The 20,348-nt window shown below is 67.3% G+C and overlaps 3 protein-coding genes across 3 annotated transcripts; 1 reads left to right on the top strand and 2 right to left on the bottom strand.

Moving 5' to 3' along the window:
* Positions 1 to 148: 148 nt before the first annotated feature.
* Positions 149 to 8,461, bottom strand: STARD7 (StAR related lipid transfer domain containing 7). Its single transcript, XM_083811746.1, is given in 9 exon segments — positions 149 to 1,227; positions 2,668 to 2,703; positions 2,706 to 2,751; positions 3,230 to 3,329; positions 3,747 to 3,829; positions 3,920 to 4,030; positions 4,411 to 4,460; positions 4,730 to 4,935; positions 8,287 to 8,461. Coding segments are annotated over 9 exon segments (882 nt in total). The 5' UTR covers positions 8,352 to 8,461; the 3' UTR covers positions 149 to 1,042.
* Positions 8,462 to 12,004: 3,543 nt separating this feature from the next.
* TMEM127 (transmembrane protein 127) lies at positions 12,005 to 17,384 on the bottom strand (the record flags this gene model as incomplete). The annotated part of the gene is made up of 3 exons (XM_083811539.1): positions 12,005 to 12,451; positions 13,429 to 13,593; positions 17,123 to 17,384. The coding sequence occupies 3 exons, from the start codon at positions 17,382 to 17,384 to the stop codon at positions 12,144 to 12,146; spliced, it is 735 nt and encodes a 244-aa protein (XP_083667665.1). The 3' UTR covers positions 12,005 to 12,143.
* A 63-nt stretch (positions 17,385 to 17,447) lies between these two features.
* CIAO1 (cytosolic iron-sulfur assembly component 1) lies at positions 17,448 to 20,080 on the top strand. Its single transcript, XM_083811538.1, has 7 exons — positions 17,448 to 17,640; positions 18,396 to 18,544; positions 18,622 to 18,733; positions 18,816 to 18,904; positions 18,983 to 19,184; positions 19,302 to 19,389; positions 19,480 to 20,080. The coding sequence occupies exons 1-7, from the start codon at positions 17,502 to 17,504 to the stop codon at positions 19,718 to 19,720; spliced, it is 1,020 nt and encodes a 339-aa protein (XP_083667664.1). The 5' UTR covers positions 17,448 to 17,501; the 3' UTR covers positions 19,721 to 20,080.
* The last annotated feature ends 268 nt before the right edge of the window (positions 20,081 to 20,348 follow it).

The raw sequence follows: 20,348 nt of genomic DNA, 5'->3' as shown, positions 1-20,348 counted from the left end.
ATTAATAATTAGAGCTGCACGGGGAGGGGCGCGTTGTGCCAGAACGGCAGCAGGTGTGGGATGCTGTAGGTACCAAGGGGATAACACAAACCCCGTAGCTGTTCTGGGGGGTGCACAGGGGGTCCCAGCCAGACCCCACAGGGGTTCGTTAACATCGGGGGCTAATTGGGGTCTGTTCTGCTTCTACAAATGGCACCAGCCCCTGAGCTCCCTTTCTAGGGGTTTTGGCAGCCCGGAGCTGTCCCCCCTGGCTGGGGGGGGTCGCACGCCAATATTTTGGGGGCCGTTTGTGCGGACTCACAGCCCCACCAGGCGCTCGCCACCACCCAGCAGCGGGGCTGCTGCCACCACAGACCGTTTATTTGTGATTTTCTGCCATCCTACAGAGCCCCCCGCCCCCAGCGCCCCCCCCGCCGCGCCCCCCAGCCAGATAACCCCGGTGACACCACGGGGGGGTCGCCACGGTTTTGGGGTCCCCCCCATGCCACGGGGATGCTGGGGAGCGGGGCTGCGGCGCCCCGGTTGGCGCTGGCAGAAAGGTTCCCCCTGAGCTCTGCCCTCCCCTACAAAGCAGCAGCAGCTAAAAACCAGCTCGCGGAGTCGTTTCCCCAGTTTGCCCAGTTTCCCCAGTCCAGGACGCCCGCGGCGAGAGGTCTTTTGGTGGAAATGAACCGGCGGTGAGGCGGTGCTGATCCCTCGGGGGCCCCAAATCGGGCGTTAGGTGAAGTCCGGCAGCGCGGGGCCGCGATGTCCGGCGAGACCCCCAAATTTCTGGGCGCCGGAGTGCAGAGATGAGGAGGGACGGGGGCGGGACGGGGCGCCGCTGCCGGCCCCAAATAACGGCGTTGCTCCCTTTGCGGGGTGGGGGTACCGACGGGTACGGGGGGGGGCGGTTACACGACACGACACTGCAGCGGTGTGGCCACGGAGGGACGCCGGGGGGGGGCCAGCACCCCCTTCCCCGGCCTCAGGCTGCCCGCAGAGGGGGCGCCGAGCTCGCGGGGAGGGGGCAAAAATGGGAGGCGAGGCGCCCGCGGCCGCCCTAGGCGTACTCCAGCTGGGCAGGGCTGCAGCTGCCCTCGCTCTTGTGCTCGGCCGCGGGCACGCCGGCCTTGCCCTCGCCGCCGCTCTCGAGGGGCTTGGCAGCCATATAGTCCCGCACCTCGATCTCCATCTTCTTGGCCTTCAGCGCCGCCGTGTGCAGCTTCTCCAGGAAGTCGGGCATACCTGCGGGGAGACGGCAGCGGTGAGCGGGGCTCGGCCCCGCCGGGAGCCACCCTCCCGCCCCCTCCCCGCTCTCCTCTCTCTCTCTTTCTCCCCATCGCCAGCAGCCGCCAGGGCTGACACCCGGCTCGACTCCGAGCGGCCCCACGGAGGCGTTTTTTTTGGTTTGGGTTCTCTCTTTTTTTCCTCTCGCGTTTCCTGCCCCCGGCCCCGAGCTCAGTGCAACCGCAAGGCAGCGAGGCTCCCCCGCAGATGTGCCTGGCGGTGAAACAGCCCCGGCAGCCCGGCTGAAACAGGCTCCGGAGTGGTGGAGAACAAGTACGGGGTACTTTGGGGTGGGGGTGTTATTTTATTATTATTTTATTTTTAAACAAAAACAAATCTCTCCTCCAACTCACGGAGGTCTCTGCAGGAAGGACACAGGGCGTGCAGGAGGTCAGGGCCAAGCTCCTGGCAGCCCTGGGCAGAGCCCTCGCGCCCCAGCACTGCCGCAGGTGGCTCTGGAGCGAGCCCGGCTGGGAGCTGAGGTGCTGCGGGGCTCAACCCCCCCCCCCTCAGCCCCACCACCCCACAGCTCCCTGCGGTTAAAGCCCTGCTGCAGCACACCCGGCGCTCACAGCAAGAGCTGAGAAGCACGAGCGCTGCCCTGGTGGGGTTATGGGGGCCTGGGGGTGCTGCCCCCAGCCCCCCGGGGGGGCACTGAGCGGTTCAAATCAGGCAAAACCAGGCCATGGGGTAAAAGGAGGGCTGGGGGGCAGGGCAGGAGGTCAGGGTGCTGCGTGCAGTGAGCGGACGGCGTCGGACTCCACCGTCTACCGCAAAGCACGTGATGGGAAGAGGAAAAAGAAAAAAAAAAGACAAGCTTTCGCAAGAAGCGGGTTTTGGTTTTATTCCCCCCCCTCCTCGAGGCGCCACCAGCGAGGAGCAGCTGGAGCCCCCAGGGACCCTACAAGCGTCCTTCTCCCCCTCCCCTTGAAGCTGGCCCCGTTGTGGGACTCTCAAGAGGTGCTGCGCTCAACAAAAGACAAAAGTTTTCTGCCCCGTTTGCTGACATAACAGGGAAGAACGACAGCCCAGAGCTGCTCCAAGGCTAATGCTGCTCTGAAGTACGGAAAAACCAACTCATTTTAGTATAAAAAAAATATATATATAGAAATAAATAGAAATAAAAAGGATCCTGCTGTGTTTCTGTTCTGCCTGGACTCTTTCCTCCTCGCAGCCCGTGAGCCAGGCAGAGCTCCCTACCCGTGAGACGGGACCAGCCCCCAGGCCCCCCAGACCAAGGCAGGCTCCGTTTTTAAGCTATTTTACATCTTCCCTGCCCTGGGGGGGCTCAGGAAGGGGAAGGGGGGGAGCGCCCACGGGCAGCCAGAGCGAGGAGGCGGCGGGACGTCCCGCCAAGGGCCATGTCGGCGCTCCCCAAGGCCGCAGGCAACAACTCACCGCTCGAGACCATCCAGCTGACGCAGTACCGCGGGACACCGTCTGCGGGTTGTCGCTGTACGTCAGCAAGTAGTCGAAACCGTTCTGGAAAAGGAAAAGGAGGCGGCTCCGTGAGCCCGGCCCGGCAGGCCGCCCACGGCCCCCTTGGCGAGCGCCGCTGGCTCTCAGGCATCGGAGGAAGCATTAAAGAGGGAAGCACCGTGGTGGTGCAGGGCAGGACGGACCCCGGGAGAGCACGCAGGGAGTTTTTGGAGGTGGTTTTGTGGAGAAGGAAGGAGTCAGGCACCTGCACTGACCCCGTGCAGCCCCTTCAGGCTCTAGGCAGCCTGCAGAGACCCAGCGACACTTGTTGTGAGGACACCGAGCACTACAAACAAGACTTGGGAGGCTCGAGGCCTTTTTAAAAGGCATCCGGGTCTCTGGAGCGACGCGTTTGGCTCCCCAGGGGCACCCAACTCCTCTAGGAAGGGCCTCGAGCTCCCGAGCCAGCACTTCCAGCCCCTACACCCTAGATCGCAACAAGCAGCCTCGCACCCGCGCCTCCCAGCCCCCCGAGACGTACCTCATCAAAGGTTTTGTGCGGACGGATAACCATCTGGGACTCGTAGGTCCTCACCCGAACGTACTCCGGGTCCTCCGGGACGCTCGGGTGCTCCACAGCCCTGCAGGGACAGAGAGCGGGCGTCAGGGCTCAGGACAGGGACGGCACCGAGCACCGGCTGACCTGGACTAGGTGGGGACTGGGGAGTGAGGTTTTTGAGAACCAGGCTGGATTTCCAAGAGAGCTCCTTCAGGTTTTGAAGGAGATTCAGAAAAAACTCACTGAACCTACACCCGGCTCTTAAAAGTTGGTCTCCGCTTCGTTTTACGGGTGGGAAACGAAGGCAAAGCGCTGCCGTAACTCAGCTGGACAAAAACCAGCCACCGACAAAGACCGGGAGCTCGAACCATCCCGCTGCTTCAGCTGTGGGGCACGACGTGACCCTGGCGCGAGACCCAGCGGATCACGGGGCACCAACGACCTCGCGGCCTGGCAGGAAGACCTCGGGAGCTTGGCCAGGCCGACGCAGCGCACGTACCGCGACACCAGCACCATCAGGTTGTTCTCCTTGTCCACGCTGTAGCGGCGAACGTAGACGTAGTCTCGCGAATACATTGGGTACTGGGGGGGGAGAGAGAGCCGGCGTCAGCCCTGCCTGCTCGTGAGGCGTGGTGGGGAGGCAGAGGGGGAAAGGAGGAGGGACTCCCTCACCGGGAAGTGGGTCACCCAGTGAATCACTTCGGAGCCCGTGGCCAGGTCCCTCTCGATGACATCCAGCTTGATGACCAGCGAGTCCCACTTCTTCCTGTACTCGGTGTCCAGCTGGCCGCAAGGAGAGGCTGAGTCAGCACCACGCGTAACCGCCAGCACCGCTGCCGGACAATAACCGGCCCTGCTCCTCACCCCGTGGAAACACACCTCGCCACGGCCACGGCTTCTAACACCGAGCAATTAAAGACTCCTGGGCGATGCCGGGAGAAGGGGCAGCGGAGGAGGGCTACGCTGCCCGGCAGGGCTCGTGGGAGGGAGGCAGGACCCGACCGGGGCGTGGGATAACTTTGTCCTGCTTCTGGCCTACGCTACGAGCTGTCCTGGGTCGGGGGAGGCCACGCAGACGGATGCCGTTCACCATCTCTCTCCCCCACCCCTCCGGCAGCAGGACTTGATCCCTACCCCACCACACGGGCGGGACTCCCGCTCACCTGGACGTTGAAGAACTGCCTGGGAGTCACGTCTGTGTACGTCCCAAACACTGCAGCAAAGAGAGAGCTTTCAGTCACGGGCAAACGCAAGTTTTTACACCCCACAAACCGACTTTCCCTTCTCGTCTTGCTGCACCGAGGCAGGCGTTGGGGCTGTGACCCTCCCCGAAGGGCTGTGAGGGGACGGGACGCGTGGAGGGGGAAGTAAAGGACGGGATTTCACATTTTTTCCTCCAGGCAGAGGCCAGGCGGGGCGCACGAGGCGCAGCCGGTGCCGGATGTGGGGAAGAAGCCGCGCGCAGGGCGCAGCGGGCGGTACCTCGGTACTGGTACAGGTGGGTGCCCTCGATGGGGCGCCGCCAGAGCTTGAAGTGCTTCTTGTCCATGATCATCTCCCAGGGCTGCTCCCCGGGGGCGCGCACCGCGTCCCGCTCCGACGCGGGGTCCGGCCGCTGGTACTCGTCCGGGGAGCCGCCGCGAAGCATGGCCGAGATGTTCTCCATGTGCTTCATCTCCTGCGCCGAGCTGGGGGGACACAGAGCACAGTTAGAGACGAACCCGGGCACGGGACGGAGCTTTCCCGTGACGGACGGAGCCCGGGGAGACCTGCAAAACCTTCTCGGCGAGCTAAAGGCAGCGCCTGGGGCTCGGTGCTGCAGGAAGGGCGCTGCCCCGTGCGGGGATCGCTCGCTGGGACGTGAAACACGCAGCCGGCCAGGTGCCGCAGCTTCCCCAGGCCTTTAACTTCGGTCCCGAGGGCCCTGTGTTATTACAGAGCACCACAAACTTCACTCTGGTGCGTTCGGAAGGGGCTCCCCACGCGTTCCCCTGCAGTGGGAGCCCACTCCGTGGCTAAAAGCAGTCGCCAGGGGCTGCACGACCCACGGCGGGGCCCTTCCTTCCAGGAGAGGAACGAAACCCCCCCGGGACACGAGCAGCTGCCTCACAGCCGCTGCTTCTCAGGGGAAGTGCCCGAGGGCGGCCGGGCAGAGCCCCGCGAGAGCTGGCACCGAGAGCGGGCACCGAGAGCAGGGGGGCGGCCAAACCTCCCGGCGGCGCCCCCGGAGCAGGGTCGGTTTTGTTGGTTCAGGAGCAGAACGGAGCGGGAGGAGCCCGGGGAAGGAGGGACGTGAGGAAGAAGCGTTTGGGGAAGGCGGCGACCGAGCGCTCGCAGCACCAGCACCGGGGCTGTGCTGAGTCAGCGCAGGAGCAGCGGCCAGGGACGGGGTGGCACTCAGGGGGTGGCATTCGGGGGAGGACGGAGACCCCGCAGCACCCCAAGAGGAGATGGGGGGGGAAGAGGAGGGACCGGCGCCGCTCCGGGGCTGCAGCAGCTCAGGAGCCCGAGCCGCAGGCGGCAGCTGGTGTTTGTAAGGCAAAGAGGACCGCCAGCCTCCCCCACAGCGGGAGGACAGCACGAGGGGCTCTGCACGCCATCAAAACCCCAAAAAGAAAACGTCAGAAAGGGAAAACCCGTCCGTTTGGAGCTGCAGCCCCCACCCGCGCCACCCCACAGCCAAACCTCCGGCCCAGCTCACGGTGCAGCCCCCGCGGACACGGGGTCCTCGCTCGCTGCCTGCGGCGCCTCCAGCCCCACCACCGCCCCGAGACACTAATTACGTGGGGTAATTAGCATCGGCCTTAATGAAACCGCCGGCTGGGAGCTGTGAGGCAGGTCTCGCCCGTCGGGTGAGGGCAGGTTGGGGGTGCCGGGGAGCCCCCAACCTGCGCTGCTCCTGCTCCGAAAGCGTCACACAGCGATCCCGTTCGCTGGCGCCTCCCGCTCCGGGAACAAAACCCCGCAGATTTACGGGGAGGGAGGCGGAAGGAGGCAGCTGCACCCCGATAAACGCGGGGAACGGAGGGGGAACCGCTCCCTCTGCAGGGCTTGGCCCCATCCCTCGTGAGCCGGCCCCTGTCCCGCGAGCGGAGGCGCCAAGAGCCGTGGCGTCCCAGCCCCGTGCCCAGCGGGTGCCAGCGCCAGGCCCCGCGATTTATTTCGGGCACGCCGGAGCAGCTGGGCCCCGCCGCAGGGCCCTGGGGTCAGGCTGACCTCTGCCTGGGGCGTCAGCACGCTTCAAACCGAACCGAACCCAACCCAACCCACTGGCAGCACCTGTTGGGAAGCACGCCCTTTCCTCCTCCCGCCCCTTGAGGCGTGCAAGGAGTAAAAACGCGACAAAACAGCTTAAATTCCCCCCAAAACGGGCCTGCGCTGCTGCCGAGATCGGGTGCTCGGGGAAGGCTGAGGGCTCGGAGCCCAGCGGCCTGCGGGTGTTTCTGCCCCAAACTCCTGGGCGTCCTCCCTGCTTTCCCCCTCCGCGTCCGGAAGCCCCGAACCAGCTCCACAGCTAAGACTTGGTTTTAACCCCCCGAGGCGCACGTCGCACCCTGCTGGCTCCCGAGGGAACCGGCTCAGGGCCCTGCAAGCCCAAACGCAGAGCCAAGGCACGAGGAGGGGAGCAGCGAGCGGGGACATCAAGGCGAGGGCACCGGGAGGGGCTCGGGACCGTCCCCGTAACCTTGAAGCGAGCGGCTCGGCCCCGAGCTTAATCCCACGCCTAATCCAAGCCCTGCTGAGGCCACCACAAAGCGCTGCGTTTGCTGTCCCCGTGTCGGCCCCAAAACACCTCGCAGCACGCGGGTGAGCCGCCTCCCCCGGGGATAAAAAGGGATTTCTCCTCTCCTGGGCTGCGTAAAGGTCATCAGCGCACACCTCAACGCCCCAAGGTGCCCCAAAGCGGGGCGAAGGGGCGCGAGCGAGGGGCGGGCCTCGTTAAGGCGAGGATTTAATTGATTATTAGCTAAGCTCCTTAGTGCAGCGCCGGGTACCAAGCTCCTACAGGGTACCGAGCACCCACAGGACGGCGCGGCCACGCGCTCGAGGCGCCGGGAGATGGAATTGAAGAGGAGGAAAGGCGGCGCTGCCGCGGCATGCCAGAGCTGCCCATTAAGTTTTAATTACTGCCCCCCCCCCCCCCAAGTCCCAGCCCGCGCTCACTAATTACGCTGCAACAAAGCCAGGGACGATTCCAAAAAGCACCAAAAAGAAAAAAAAAGCACCCAAACTGTCCTCATCCCACCACAGCGAGGGCACCCCAGGGTGTCTGGGGGGGTGCTCACCCCACGCGTGTGGGTTTGGTGGGACATCCCCAGCCTGGGGCACCCTGTTGGGGGGGGGGGGGAGTTGGGGGCCTTCCCCGGGGGTTTTGGGGTTAACCCCGTGCCTGGGGGGGGGTCGGGGGGGCTTTGGGGGATCACAAGAGTCAGGATTTTGTGGTAAGGGGGGGAGTTGGGGACCTTGTGAGGGCTTGGGGGGCACCCACAGGAACGGGGTACGGGGTCAGGGGCATCCCCAAGAGCCTGGGGAACACCCCCAGGTGTGGGGGCTCAGGGAGAAACCCCAAGAGTTTGTGGAGGATCCTCTGTCATGGGGGTGGGCAAGGACCCTCTGCGGGGGGGTTTGGGGCCACCCTCAGGCATGGGGGGGGGTCAGGGACAGCCCCAAGAGCTTGAGGATACCTCCAGGTGTGAGGGCTCAGGGGGCAGCCCCAGGAATTTGGGGGGGGCCTCTGACATGGGGGGCTCATGGGGTGGACAAGGACCCTCCAGGGTGGCTCGAGACCACCCTGAGGCATGAGGGGGGCTCAGGGCCCACCCCCAGGTGTAGGGGCTCAGGGACACCCCCAAGAATTTGCCCCCCCCCAAACACGGGGGCTCAGGGGGCACCCCGAGGAGTTTTGGGGGGGTCCCTCTGAGTTGGGGGCACGCCAGGACCCTCGGGGGGGGGGGGGGAACCTCCGACACAGGGGGGTTGTGGGGCGGGCAGGGACCCTCGGAGCGGGGCGCGGGGGGGAGGTGTCGGGGGGCACGCACCGCTGCAGCTCCTCCTCCTCGATGCGCTGCCCGTCCCACACGAAGACCCCGGCCAGGGCGGCCATGAGGCGGGCGGCGGCGAGGGCGGGGCGGCCCCGGGCCAGCCCCCGCCCCCCCCCGGGCCCTCCTCCTCCTCCTCCTCCTCCTCCTCCTGCCCGCCGCCCCCCTCCCCTCTCCTCAGCCCCCCCGCCCCCCCGCTGCCGGCCCCGCCGCGGCCTCCTCGCCCGCTGCCCGCCGCCGGAGCCGCACTGCAGCAGGCCCAGCAGGCCCAGCAGGCCGCGCCGCCCCGCCTGGCCCCCGGCGGGAGAAGGAGGAGAAGGAGGAGGAGGGCGGGGAGGAGGCGGCGGCAGGCCCGAGGCCGGCGGGCGGAAGCCCAGGCGCGAGGCCCGGGCGAGGAGGCCGAGGAGCGGCCGCCGCGGCTGCAACATGCCGCCGCTCTGCCCCCGCCGCCGTCGCGCGGCGTCTGACGTCAGCGCGCCGCGCCGCCCGCTCCTCATTGGGCGCCGCCGCCACCGCCCCGCGCGGCGATTGGGTGCGGAGGGGGCGTGGGCGGAGCCTAAGGGGTGGGCGGGGACAGCGTGAGAGGGGGCGGGGCCTAGCGCGGGGACGCGGTCCCGCCCGGGGGGCTGGGGGCGGGGCTGGGGGGGGGCATGGGGCGGGGGGGGCGGTGGGCACCGGCCTTCATGTATTGGGATGTGCGGGATGTGGGCCTGTAGCTATTGGGGTGGGGACGTGGGCCTTTATGTATTGGGGTGTGGGGGCCACGGGACTTTATTTATTGGGGTGCACAGCACAGGCCTGTATTTGTAGGGGTACAGGGGGCACAGGCCTTTATTTATTGGGGTTTGGGGCACCAGCCTTTATTTATTGGGGTGCAGGGGGCACAGACCTTTATTTATTGGGGTTTAGGGGCACCAGCCTTTATTTATTGGGGTTTGGGGCACAGACCCTTATTTATTGGGGTTTAGGGGCACAGACCTTTCTTTATTGGGGTGCACAGCACAGGCCTGTATTTGGTGGGGCACAGGGGGCACAGGCCTTTATTTATTGGGGTTTGGGGCACCAGCCTTTATTTATTAGGTTGTGGGGGCCACAGGCGTATATTTATTGGGGTGCACAGCAGCAACCTTTATTTATTGGGGTGTGGGGGGCACCTAGCCTTTATTTAGTGGGGTGCAGGATTACAGGGCATTATTTATTGGGGTGCTGGGGGCACAGCCCTTTATTGGGGTGCAGGGTACAGGCCTTTATTTACTGGGGTACAGGGGCCACAGGACTTTATTTATTGGGGTTTGTGGCACCAGCCTTTATTTACTGGGGTCCAGGGGGCACAGAACTTTATTTATTTGGGGTTTAGGGGCACCGACCTTTATTTATTGGGGTGCACAGCAGCAACCTTTATTTATTGGGGTGCAGGAGTACAGGCCACTATTTCTTGGGGTGCTGGGGGCACAGCGCTTTATTGGGGTGCAGGGTACACACCTTTTATTTATCGGGGTGCGCAGGACTTTATTGGGATATGGGGGCATAGGACTTTATTTATTGGGGTGGGGGTCCCCAGCCTTTATTCATGGGGGTGCAGGGCACAAGGCTTTATTTATTAGGGTCTATGGCACAGGCCTTTATTTATTGGGGTGCTGGACACTGGCCTTTATTTATTGGGGTGTGGGGACTCAGACCCTTATTTATTGGGGTGTTGGGGGCACAGGCCTTTATTTATTGGGGTGGGAGCACTGACCTTTACTTATTGGGGTGCAGAGGGCACAGGTCTTTATTTATTGGGGTGCGTGGCAGCAGGCGCAGGCCAGGGGCGTTTCTTGGGGTTCGGGGCACAGGCACTCAGGGGGGTGCAGGGCAATGGGGTGCGGGCAAGGGCATTTCTTGGGGCGCACAGGGCACGGGGCAGGGCCGGTTATTGGGGTGGGGGGCGCAGGCCTTTATAGGGGCGCAAGGATCGGGGGGCACAGGGTGCGGGGGGGGGACTTAGGAGGGTGCCGATGTGCGGGGCGCAGGGCAGCGACAGATAGCGGGGATATTTATCGGGGCGCGGGGGTTTATCGGGGTGCAGAGCAGCAAGAGGGGGGAGCAGCGCGGAGTCCCCCACCCGGCTTTAGGAGAAAACCCGGCCGCGATCCCCCCCCCCCCCCCCAGCCCCCGGTTTTGGGAACAAAGCGCAGGCAGGCACCGGGCACTATGTACACGGGTTTTATTCCTCTGGAAAAGGGCAGGGCGCGGGACGGGGCCGAGGCGCGGGACACGGGGGACACAGGGACGGTGACAGAGGGGGGACACGTGGCCCCCCCACCCCCAACTCCTCGGGGACCTCCCCGCGTCCTGCCCCGACCTCCCGGGGCTACATTTGTTAGTAGGGCGGGGGGTGTCGCGCCCTTTTCCTTTTTTGGGGTTTTTACAGAAATACAGTGTTTATGCACAAGACTATTTACAGACGAGCCCTCTCTTGCATAGAGGCGCCGGGGGGGGGGGGAACCCAAATCATTTTCCGGACGCCCCAACACCCCCAGACCTGGTTGGTTTTTTTTTTTGGCCGAGGGGGCAGCAGCGGGGCGGAGGGACGGGGCGAACCGCGCCGGGGCCGTGCTGAACCCTTCAGATCGCGCTGCCGGTGCCCGGATCAAAACCCCGATGGTTTTGGGGCCGTGACGGAGCCACCCCGGTCACACCCTGAGCCCCAGCGGGCGGCCGAATCTGCAGCGGGGTGCGGGAGGAAGAGGAGCGAGCGGGACGAAGCAGCCGGTGGCAGGGAACAGGGGGAGAAGCGTCAGGAAGAGGGGAGCAGCATCGCGCAGCGTGCCTGCCCTAAAACTCCTCCCGGAGCCCCCCGCTGCTCCCCGGGCTGGTGTCCCCCCCCCCCCGCATAGCTTTCTCTGCTCAATTTGCCCCAAACGGCTCCAAACGGCCCCAAAACAAGGCTGCTCTCCTTGCTGGCTGCCGTCTCACTTTGGCTGCGGGACTCTCGGCACCGTGCGGCTCCCAGCAGCGTGCCCGGGGGCTGGCGGAGTAGCGGGGCGGCGAATTAATTAATTAAAAGCGGGGGGGGGGGGGGCAGAAAAAAAAACACTAAAAAGGAGCGAAAAGCAGACCAGTCCGATTTCCCCAGAGGTCGGGAACTTGCATAAAAGCTACGGCCGCAGGCGCCCACCTCGGAGCTGCTTCTTGGGGCCGGCGCCATACAAAAACCTCGGGTTTTTTTTTGTTTGTTTGTTTGTTTTCCTTGGGTTTGCAGCCCGGGGCGGTGCCGCAGGGGCGCGGGTCGCTCCCGGGGCAGCTCCTCCGGCAGCCGGTGCCGTGCCTCCCCCTGCCAACCTCACCGCGGGCACGGCGGCGTCCTCGAAGCGTCCCCGGCGGGCAGCGAGCCTCGCCGGTAAAGTGCAAAACGGGCGCGACGGGCACGAGCCGCGGGAGGGGAGCGGTGGCGGTGCTGTGCCTGCCCCCGTCGCGGGGGTCGCGGGGGTGCTGCGGCGCCCTCCTCGCCCACGGCGCCTTCCCCACGCGCACGAAGACGCTCGCACGCGCGCGTGCCCGGCGGCGCAGCCGTGGCGGGGCTGGGGCCGAGCTCGCGATCTCCGTCCTGGCGCCGCCTGCCCTCGGTCCGCGGGGGAAGGAGGGCTCGGGGGAGCCGCGGGGTTAAAACCGCGCCGCGGGGGGTTGCTGAAACAGGGGGGCGGCTTCGGAGCGTGCCCCCCCCCCAGTCTCTAAATCCATCTCTAAAACCAGTCCTTCGCACGGGAGAGCCAGCACGGTGCCCCGACGGCGAAGCAGCCAGGACCGGCGGCCTCGGGCGAGGGCAGGTTTCGGGGGGCACGGAGCCTCGCGCGCGCCCCGGAGCCGCGGCGGCCTCAGGGGGTGTAGGCCGGGGGTGGCTGGAACTGGTTGATCACCTCGTACTCGGCCGGGTAGGGCTCGTTCTCCTCCATCTCCGACAGCAGCTCCAGGGCCTGCTCCTCCTCCTCGGTGGGGTAGTGGCGCAGCAGGTTGGCGGCGGTGGCGAGGATGGAGGCGCCCCCGGCCCCCGCCACCAGGTAGAAGCTGACGGCGAAGGTGACGTAGACCTGGGAGCCGTGGTACTTCTTGTGCTGCTGCTGCTGCGCCAGGATCAGCTCCGAGGCCCAGTAGCAGAACCCGATGACGGTGGCGCACTGCAGGACTGGGGGCGCGGGGATGGGGGGGGAAGGACAGAGGTCGAGGCACCAGGAAGAAATAAAAATCAGTGAATTTACTTTGTGGCTAAGGCAGGAGCCCCCCCACGGCTGTGCTCTGTTTGTCAGGGGCATGGAGCGGGCAGGGGGAGGCACTGGGGCAGAACTGGGTCTGCCCAGCCCGTGGATGTCCCAGAAGCCTGAAATTCATCACGGGAGGGAGGAAAGCACGGCACGCGGCGGGGAGAGGAGCACAGCGTGACGGCCAACCGTCACGAGAAGGGGCAGGGCGTGCTCAGCACCTCCCTTCGAGCCTGGATGCTGAACTAAGGGTATTTGTCCCGGTCTCTGCCGGCGAGCTGGGCTACGGAGGAAAAGCAGCAGAAAAACAACGGAGCTCCTTTGGCGTGGCTCTGAGGAAGCAAACCAGCTCGCCCGGCTCACAAAAAAGGAGGAGGAGCAGCGAGGCCGTGAGGCTCAAGGGTTCTTGTGACCCACACGGAGCTCCATGGACACCTCGGCACCCTGAGCTCGACACTGTGGGCACTGCAGCTCGGCCCAGCAGCTCAGCGCTCGCAGCTCAGTGCTCCAACACGGGCAACGCCGGCAGGGAGCCGGGGACGTAAACTGCCCTCAGCCTCCCGAGGGTGACCCACGGCACCCGACCTTCCCCAGAAGGGCACGGCTCTGCGCCACGGGAGCTCTTTGAGAAGCAAAACTCACCGCTCCGTGCCCGTTTGGAGGAGCTTGATGTTCATCCCTGACCTCTTACCCCCGGATTTAGCTCCGATTGGGAGGTCAGAGCTGCCCTTGAGGCCTCTGAGGCTGCTCTGGCTGGAAAAGGAGCGAAGGGAGAGCTCCGCGCGTAGGCTGGGCAGCGCAGCCCCGAGCTGAAAAACCCCTTTCCTCAGATCGGGGAAGGAAATTTGGGTTTTCCCCCCGCGCAGCTGGAGTGAGAGCCCTGCACGGTGCTGCCGGGCGTTACCTGTGAGGATGTGGGCGAAAGCGTAGCGGCGAGTGATCTTCAGCGCCGGGTGCTTGGGCCCGAAGACGTCCAGCAGGAAGGCCGAGAGGCTGCAGATGATGCCCAGGAAGCAGAAGGCGGCGATGACGCGCAGCAGCAGCACGGTCTGGGGGTTCATGCAGTAATCTGCGGGGAGATGGGGCTGCTGAGCACGGCCACGCCGGCCCCACGCGGCCGCAGAGCCAGCGGCGCGCTTCCTTTTTGACCCAACTCCTCCCCGGCGTCACGACAGGCACGGCGGCTTCATCCCGCCCAGAGCTCTCCTCCGGGGTTTGAGGCCTGGTGCTGGGCACCTCTGGGTGCCCTCCATAAACCCGACCTTTGTTCCGCTGCAGCCGGGCAGCGCCTTTTATAGGGTGCCGCTGCGGTGGAAATGGAAGCTAAGGGAACGCCTCCGAACAGCCAGGACAACAAACCGGGCCGTGCAGGTTCCTTATTTGATGTTAAACCGGGAATTTTACTGGAAAGCCTCCTCGCTCCGACACCGCGTCCCGCTGGCGACCAGCCCCGCTGCAGGGGAGGTCCCACGCAGAGCTCGGCTTCGGAGCTGAACGAAGCCTGGCCCCACATCTCCCTGTCCGAGCCTGGTGCTGCCGGGGCACGCCGACGGCCTCACCCCGCAGAATTTAACCCCATTTACCCGTGTCTCAGGCACGCCGAGCCCTCGGGCCGGCCAAGGTGCTGCCAGACCCGCCCCGGGACGGGCAGCGTCCTGCCCAGCTCCCCAGGAGTCACCTCCCTGGGAGCTGTTTACGAGCAGCACCTGACGCAGCCTGGGGACAAACCCTTCAATTAGGGGAAAATTAGCGCGCAGACGTGGCGGGATGCTCTTCCTGGCGGCTCACCGGGGCTCTGCGCCGCGGCGACCCCACAAACACGAAGGGCGTTCGCCCTAAAGGCGTGTGGGGACGATGCTGCCCCAGGCTGCGCGGGCAAACCGGGTGGGTTCGCGCCAGAAAAACACCCGTGGGTGGGGAGAGGAAGAAGGAAAGGGGCTCGGGGTGGCTGCCCCGCTGCGAGCCCCGAGCTGAAGGAAAGCGAGCAGCCTGTTGGAGCAGGGGCGCCGGGACAGCAGGGTGCCCACGCCGTGCGACGTGCCGCTTGAAAGGAGGAGCGGGTGCGTGGTTCTAACTCCAGGCGTGTCAGAGGGATGAATAAACAGGCAAAAAGCACTCGGATCGGGGCTTTTCTCCTGTCCGGATTCAGCTCCTAGCCCCAAGGCAGGGCGACAAAGCCAGCAGGAGCCCCTCGGAACCGCGCGTTCCAAACACCCCCAGCACAGGGCACAGCTCGGCCGCTGCCACCCCAAACCCCCTCCGTGCTGGGAGGGCAGGGCGCTGCTCCCTTCTTCCCCTTCTCCTCTCACCACCCAGCCGTTCTTGCGCTTCCCAGTCTCTACGGGGCGGTGCGAGCGCTTCCTGGCTCGAACACGGAAGGAGAAGCGAGGGGGATCCCGGGGGAAGTGGAAACCTTGGCTAAAAGCCACAGCGGGTACAAGTGGGCTGTCTGTCTGTCTGTCCGGCCGGCTGCCTGCCCCGGGTGGCACGCAGAGCTGGAGTGACAGCCTGGGGCCCCCTGGGAGCGCTCAGTGTGGTGTTGGGGGCACGGGGAGCTTCGAAGCAGCTGCCCCGTAGGATAACCTGAGCTGGAGGGGACCCGCACGGAGCACGGAGCCCTGCTGCTGCCTCCACTCAGCACCACCAGCAATTAATCCGTGGGCCTGAGCGCTGGCCGAGTGCTTCCTGAACTCCAGAAACCATCAGGGCTGGGAAAGCCCTCCTCATCTGGCCCAGCCACCCCCTGCCACCACTGTCACCACCAACCCATGTCCCCGAGCACCAGGCCCAACCTCTCCTTGAGCACCCCCAGGGACGGTGACTCCCCCACCTCCCTGGGCGACCCGTCCCACTGCCTGACTGCTCTTTCTGAGAAGAAATGTCTCCTCATTTCCAACCTAAACCTCCCCTGGCACAACTTGAGGCCATTCCCTCTAGTCTTGTCACAGTTACCCGTGAGAAGAGGCCGACCCCCAGCTCCCACACCTTCCCTTCAGGCAGTTGCAGAGAGCAATGAGGTCTGCCCTGAGCCTCCTCTTTTCCAGCCCAAACACCCCCAGTTCCCCCAGCCGCTCCTCACAGGACTTGTGTCCCAGGCCCTTCACCAGCTTCGTAGCCCTGCTCTGGACACGCTGCAGGGCCCCGATGTCCTCCTTGCAGTGAGGGGCCCAAAGCTGAGCACAGCACTCGAGGTGCGGCCTCACCAGAGCCGAGTACAGGGGGACGATCACCTCCCTGCTCCTGCTGGCCGCACTGTTTCTGATACAAGCCAGGGTGCCGCTGGCCCTCCTGGCCCCCTGGGCACGCTGCTGGCTCACGTCCGGGCAAGCACCCAGCGACACCCCCAGATCCCTTCCACCGCACAGCTCCCAGCCACCCCGCCCCAGCCCCGCGGCACCCCGTGGGGTTGCTGTGCCCAGGCGCAGGACCCGGCACTGAGCCATGGCGAACCCCAGCCAGGAGAAGCCCCCACGTCCCTGGGAGCCCGTCCCAGCACCCGACCACCTCTGGGTGCAGGACCCCTCCCTGACCCCCACCCTGACCCTCCCCCGTCCCGGCTCCCTGCTGCTCCCTCGCGTCCTGGCGCTGTCCCCAGGGAGCAGAGCTTGGCGCCTGCCCCTCCGCTGCCCGGGGAGGAAACTGGGGGCTGCCTGCCAGGCCTCCCCTCAGCCTCCTCCTGGGGAGTACGAACCCGAGCACCCTCCTCTCCCTTCCCCAGCCCCTACACCCCCAGGGCCCAAACCTACACCCCTGGGACCTGCTCCTACATCCTAAGACCGGCTCCTAACCCCCTTCTCCTGCCCCTAAACCCCCAGGATCTGCCCCTAAACCCCCTTCCCTTGGTCCCTACACCCCCGGGGACTGGCTCCTACACCTTAGGACCAGCTCCTAACTCCCTTCTCCAGCCCCTAAACCCCCAGGATCCGCCCCTACACCCCTTCCCCTGGTCCCTACACCCCTGGGGCCACTCCCTAACCCCCTTCCCAGGCCCCTAAACCCCCGGGACTGGCCCCTACACCCCTTCCCCCAGCCCCTAACCCCCCGGGGTCAGCCCCTAAACCTCCTTCCCCTGGCCCCTACACCCCCGGCGCCCGACTCTACACCCCCGGGGACCGGCTCCTACCCAATGCGTTCCCCGGGCCCTACACCCCCGGGACCTGCCCTTACAGCCCCGGGACCTGCCCTTACAGCCCCGGGACCTGCCCTTACAGCCCCGGGACCTGCCCTTACAGCCCCGGGACCTGCCCTTACAGCCCCGGGACCTGCCCTTACAGCCCCGGGACCTGCCCTTACAGCCCCGGGACCTGCCCTTACAGCCCCGGGACCTGCCCTTACAGCCCCGGGACCTGCCCTTACAGCCCCGGGACCTGCCCTTACAGCCCCGGGACCTGCCCTTACAGCCCCGGGACCTGCCCTTACAGCCCCGGGACCTGCCCTTACAGCCCCGGGACCTGCCCTTACACCCTTACCCGGGTCCCTACACCCCGGGGCCTGCCCCTAACCCCCTTCCCACGGCCCCTCCGCCCCCGGGACCGACCCCAAGCCCCCGGTCCCCGCCCCTATCCCCCCTCCCCGGTGCCCCCCCCGCCCCGTCTCACCGCGCAGCAGCTCGGGCTCCACGTAGCCCAGCACGTCGGCGACGCCCAGCTCCTGCCGGCCGCAGGTGCCGCCGTGGATGCGGAGCCAGGCGGGCTCGGCCAGCGCCGTGCACAGCGCCGTGATGGACAGCGCCCCGGGCAGCGCCGACGCCAGGCTCCGCTCCGGTTGCTTCGGCAGCCCGCCGCCGCCGCCGGCCCCGCCGCCCGCCGCTCCCCGCCGCCGCCGCCCGCCGGGCAGCCCCGGCCCGCCGGGGGTGTACATGGCGCCCGGCCCCGGCCCCGGCTCCCGGCCCCGGTTCCGCTTCCGGCCGGGCTCCGGTTCCGCTTCCGGCACCGCCCCGCGGCGCGGGTTCCGCTTCCGGCTCCGGCGGCGGGCGGCATGAAGGAGGCGCTGCAGGCGCTGGGCCGGGTGCCCGCGCACCCCGAGGCCCGCTGCTGGTTCCTGGCCTGGAGCCCCGGCGGCGGCCTCCTGGCGTCCTGCGGCGGGGACCGCACCGTGCGGCTCTGGGCGCGGGAAGGTGCGGGCGGAGGGGCCGGGGGAGGGGGCGGGGAGAGGGGGCGGGGAGAGGGGGCGGGGCCGCGGGGGAGAGGGGGGCGGGGCCGCGGGGGAGAGGGGGGCGGGGCCAAGGGGAGAGAGGGGCGGGGCCAAGGGGAGAGGGGGCGGGGCCAAGGGGAGAGGGGGCGGGGCTATGGGGAGGGGGCGGGGCTACGGGGAGGGGGAGGGGGCGGGGCCACGGGGTGAGGGTGAGGCAAGGGGAGAGGGGCGGGGCCACGGGGAGAGGGGGCGGGGCCACGGAGACAGGGGGCGGAGCCATTGGGAGAGGGGTGGGGCGGGGGCACAGAGGAGAGGGGCGGGGTCAGGGGACAGTGGGCGGGGCCAAGGGGAGGGGAGGGGCGGGGGCGGGGCTACAAGCGGTGGGCGGGGACAGGGGGCTGTGTGGGAGGGGCGGGGCTGTGGGAGCTGTGGGGGCGGAGCCACAGGGGGTGGGGGCGGGGCCATGGGAGCTCTGAGGGAGGGGCGGGGCCACAGCGTGAGGGCGGGGCCATGGGGCTGTGGGGAGGCGGGGCCAAGGGCCGTGAGGGTGGGGGTGGGCGGGGCCACCGCACCTATGGGCGGGGCCAAAGGCACGATGTGGGAGGGGCCTTGGGGAGGGGCGGGGCTAAGGGGGCAGCAAGGGCGTGAGGGCGGGGCTAAAGGACAGGGTGGTGCTGGGGGCGGGGCCTGAGGGCATGGGCGGGGCCTGCAGCCACCCCCTCGCCCCCCCCCCCCCAGGGCCGGGCTGGGCGTGCCGGGCGGTGCTGGGCGAGGGGCACCAGCGCACGGTGCGCCGCGTGGCCTGGTCGCCCTGCGGCTCCTACCTGGCCTCCGCCAGCTTCGACGCCACCACCTGCATCTGGAAGAAGGGCGACGACGGCTTCGAGGTGAGGCCCCCGGCCGCCCCCTGCCCGCCGGCCCCCGGCACGCTCTGACCCCCCCCCCTCCCGTGTCCCCTCCGCAGTGCGTGACCACACTGGAGGGGCACGAGAACGAGGTGAAGTCGGTGGCCTGGGCCCCCTCGGGCAACCTGCTGGCCACCTGCAGCCGCGACAAGAGCGTCTGGGTGTGGGAAGGTGAGCGGGGCGGCCCCGGGGCGGCCCCGTGCTGGCTGTCCCCCCCCCCGCAGCGCCCTAACGGGGAGCGTTGTGCCCGCAGTGGATGAGGAGGAGGAGTACGAGTGCGTCAGCGTCCTCAACTCGCACACGCAGGACGTCAAGCACGTGGTCTGGCACCCCAACCAGGAGGTGAGGGCGGCGCCGGCGCGGGGCTGGGGGGTTTTCTGCGGGTGCACAGCACCTCAGCACCCCCTGCTCCCCCCCCAGCTCTTGGCCTCGGCCAGCTACGATGACACGGTGAAGCTGTACCGCGAGGAGGAGGACGACTGGGTGTGCTGTGCCACGCTGGAGGGCCACGAGTCCACCGTGTGGAGCGTGGCCTTCGACCGCGGCGGCGAGCGCCTGGCGTCCTGCAGCGACGACAAGACTGTGCGCATCTGGCAGCAGTACAAGCCGGGCAACGAGGAAGGTGAGCGCCCCTCGGCCCCGTGAAAAGCAGCAGGGAACGCGTCCGGGCACCTGGGGCGTCGCGCGATTCGCCCCCAGCAAACCCCAGGCGCTGAGGTTTTTTCCCCTTGCCGCCCAGGGGTGGCGTGCAGCGGCACCGACCCCACCTGGAAGTGCGTCTGCAACCTGTCGGGCTACCACACCAGGACCATCTACGACGTGGCGTGGTGCGTGGCGGCGCGGCCCCGCTTCCCCTTGGTTCCCCTTGGGTCGGGAGGAGCTGGGCTGACCCCTTGCGCTGCCCACCCCCCCTCCAGGTGCCACCTCACCGGGGCGCTGGCCACGGCCTGCGGCGACGACGCCATCCGCGTCTTCGAGGAGAGCGCCTCCTCCACGCCGCAGCAGCCCACCTTCAGCCTCACCGCCCACGTGCCCCGCGCGCACTCGCAGGACGTCAACTGCGTGGCCTGGAACCCCAAGGAGCCCGGCTTGCTGGCCTCCTGCAGCGACGACGGCGAGATCGCCTTCTGGAAGTACCAGCGGCCCGAAGTCTGCTGAGAGCTTTACCCGGAGGTTTCGCGCTGCGGTGCCGGCCCCAGGATTTGGGGGTTCAGCCGCCACAAAGCCCCTTGGTGGGGAGAGCAGGACGGGGACGGGGACGGGGTGGGCAACCTCCTGCATCCCGCCTCCCTGCAGCGCTTGGACTTCAGCCCTTTGGCAGCCCGTGGCGGGGGGGGGGGGTTCAGGGGGGTTTGGCATGGCCAAAAAGGAGCCTGCCAGCCGCGGGGGTCCTGCCACGCTCCCCGAGGACACGCACAGCGGCGCAGCCCCGCTGCCAGGCTCAGGCTGGCTTTGGGAGACGCCCCGAGGGCGTTGCTTCTCCCTCCTGCTCCGCGCTCAATAAATCCTTGCCCTGCTCGAAGCCTCCGGCTCTTCCTTTTGGGGCTGTCCCCGCCCCGCCTGGCCCCCCGGGGCAGCAGGGCAGGGTGCAAGCAGCAGGGCAGGGTGTAAGCGCTGCCCCGGGGCCGGGTGAGGGTGGGAGGGGGAGGCCGCCCGCCAGGGAATGGGTTTTACACCTCCCCATAACGCACAGCCCCAGGGAGGTGGTGATGGGGGGGGGGTGCCTGCCTGCTGCTCCCCGAAACGGCTGCGGGGCAGCTCCTGGGGCCGGAGCCGGCCTCTGTTC

This window comes from Anser anser (genome assembly GCF_964211835.1).
Source record: "Anser anser genome assembly, chromosome: 26".
NCBI lineage: Eukaryota > Metazoa > Chordata > Aves > Anseriformes > Anatidae > Anser > Anser anser.
Note: the sequence above shows the minus strand (reverse complement) of the source record. Positions and strands in the feature narration are given on the sequence as shown.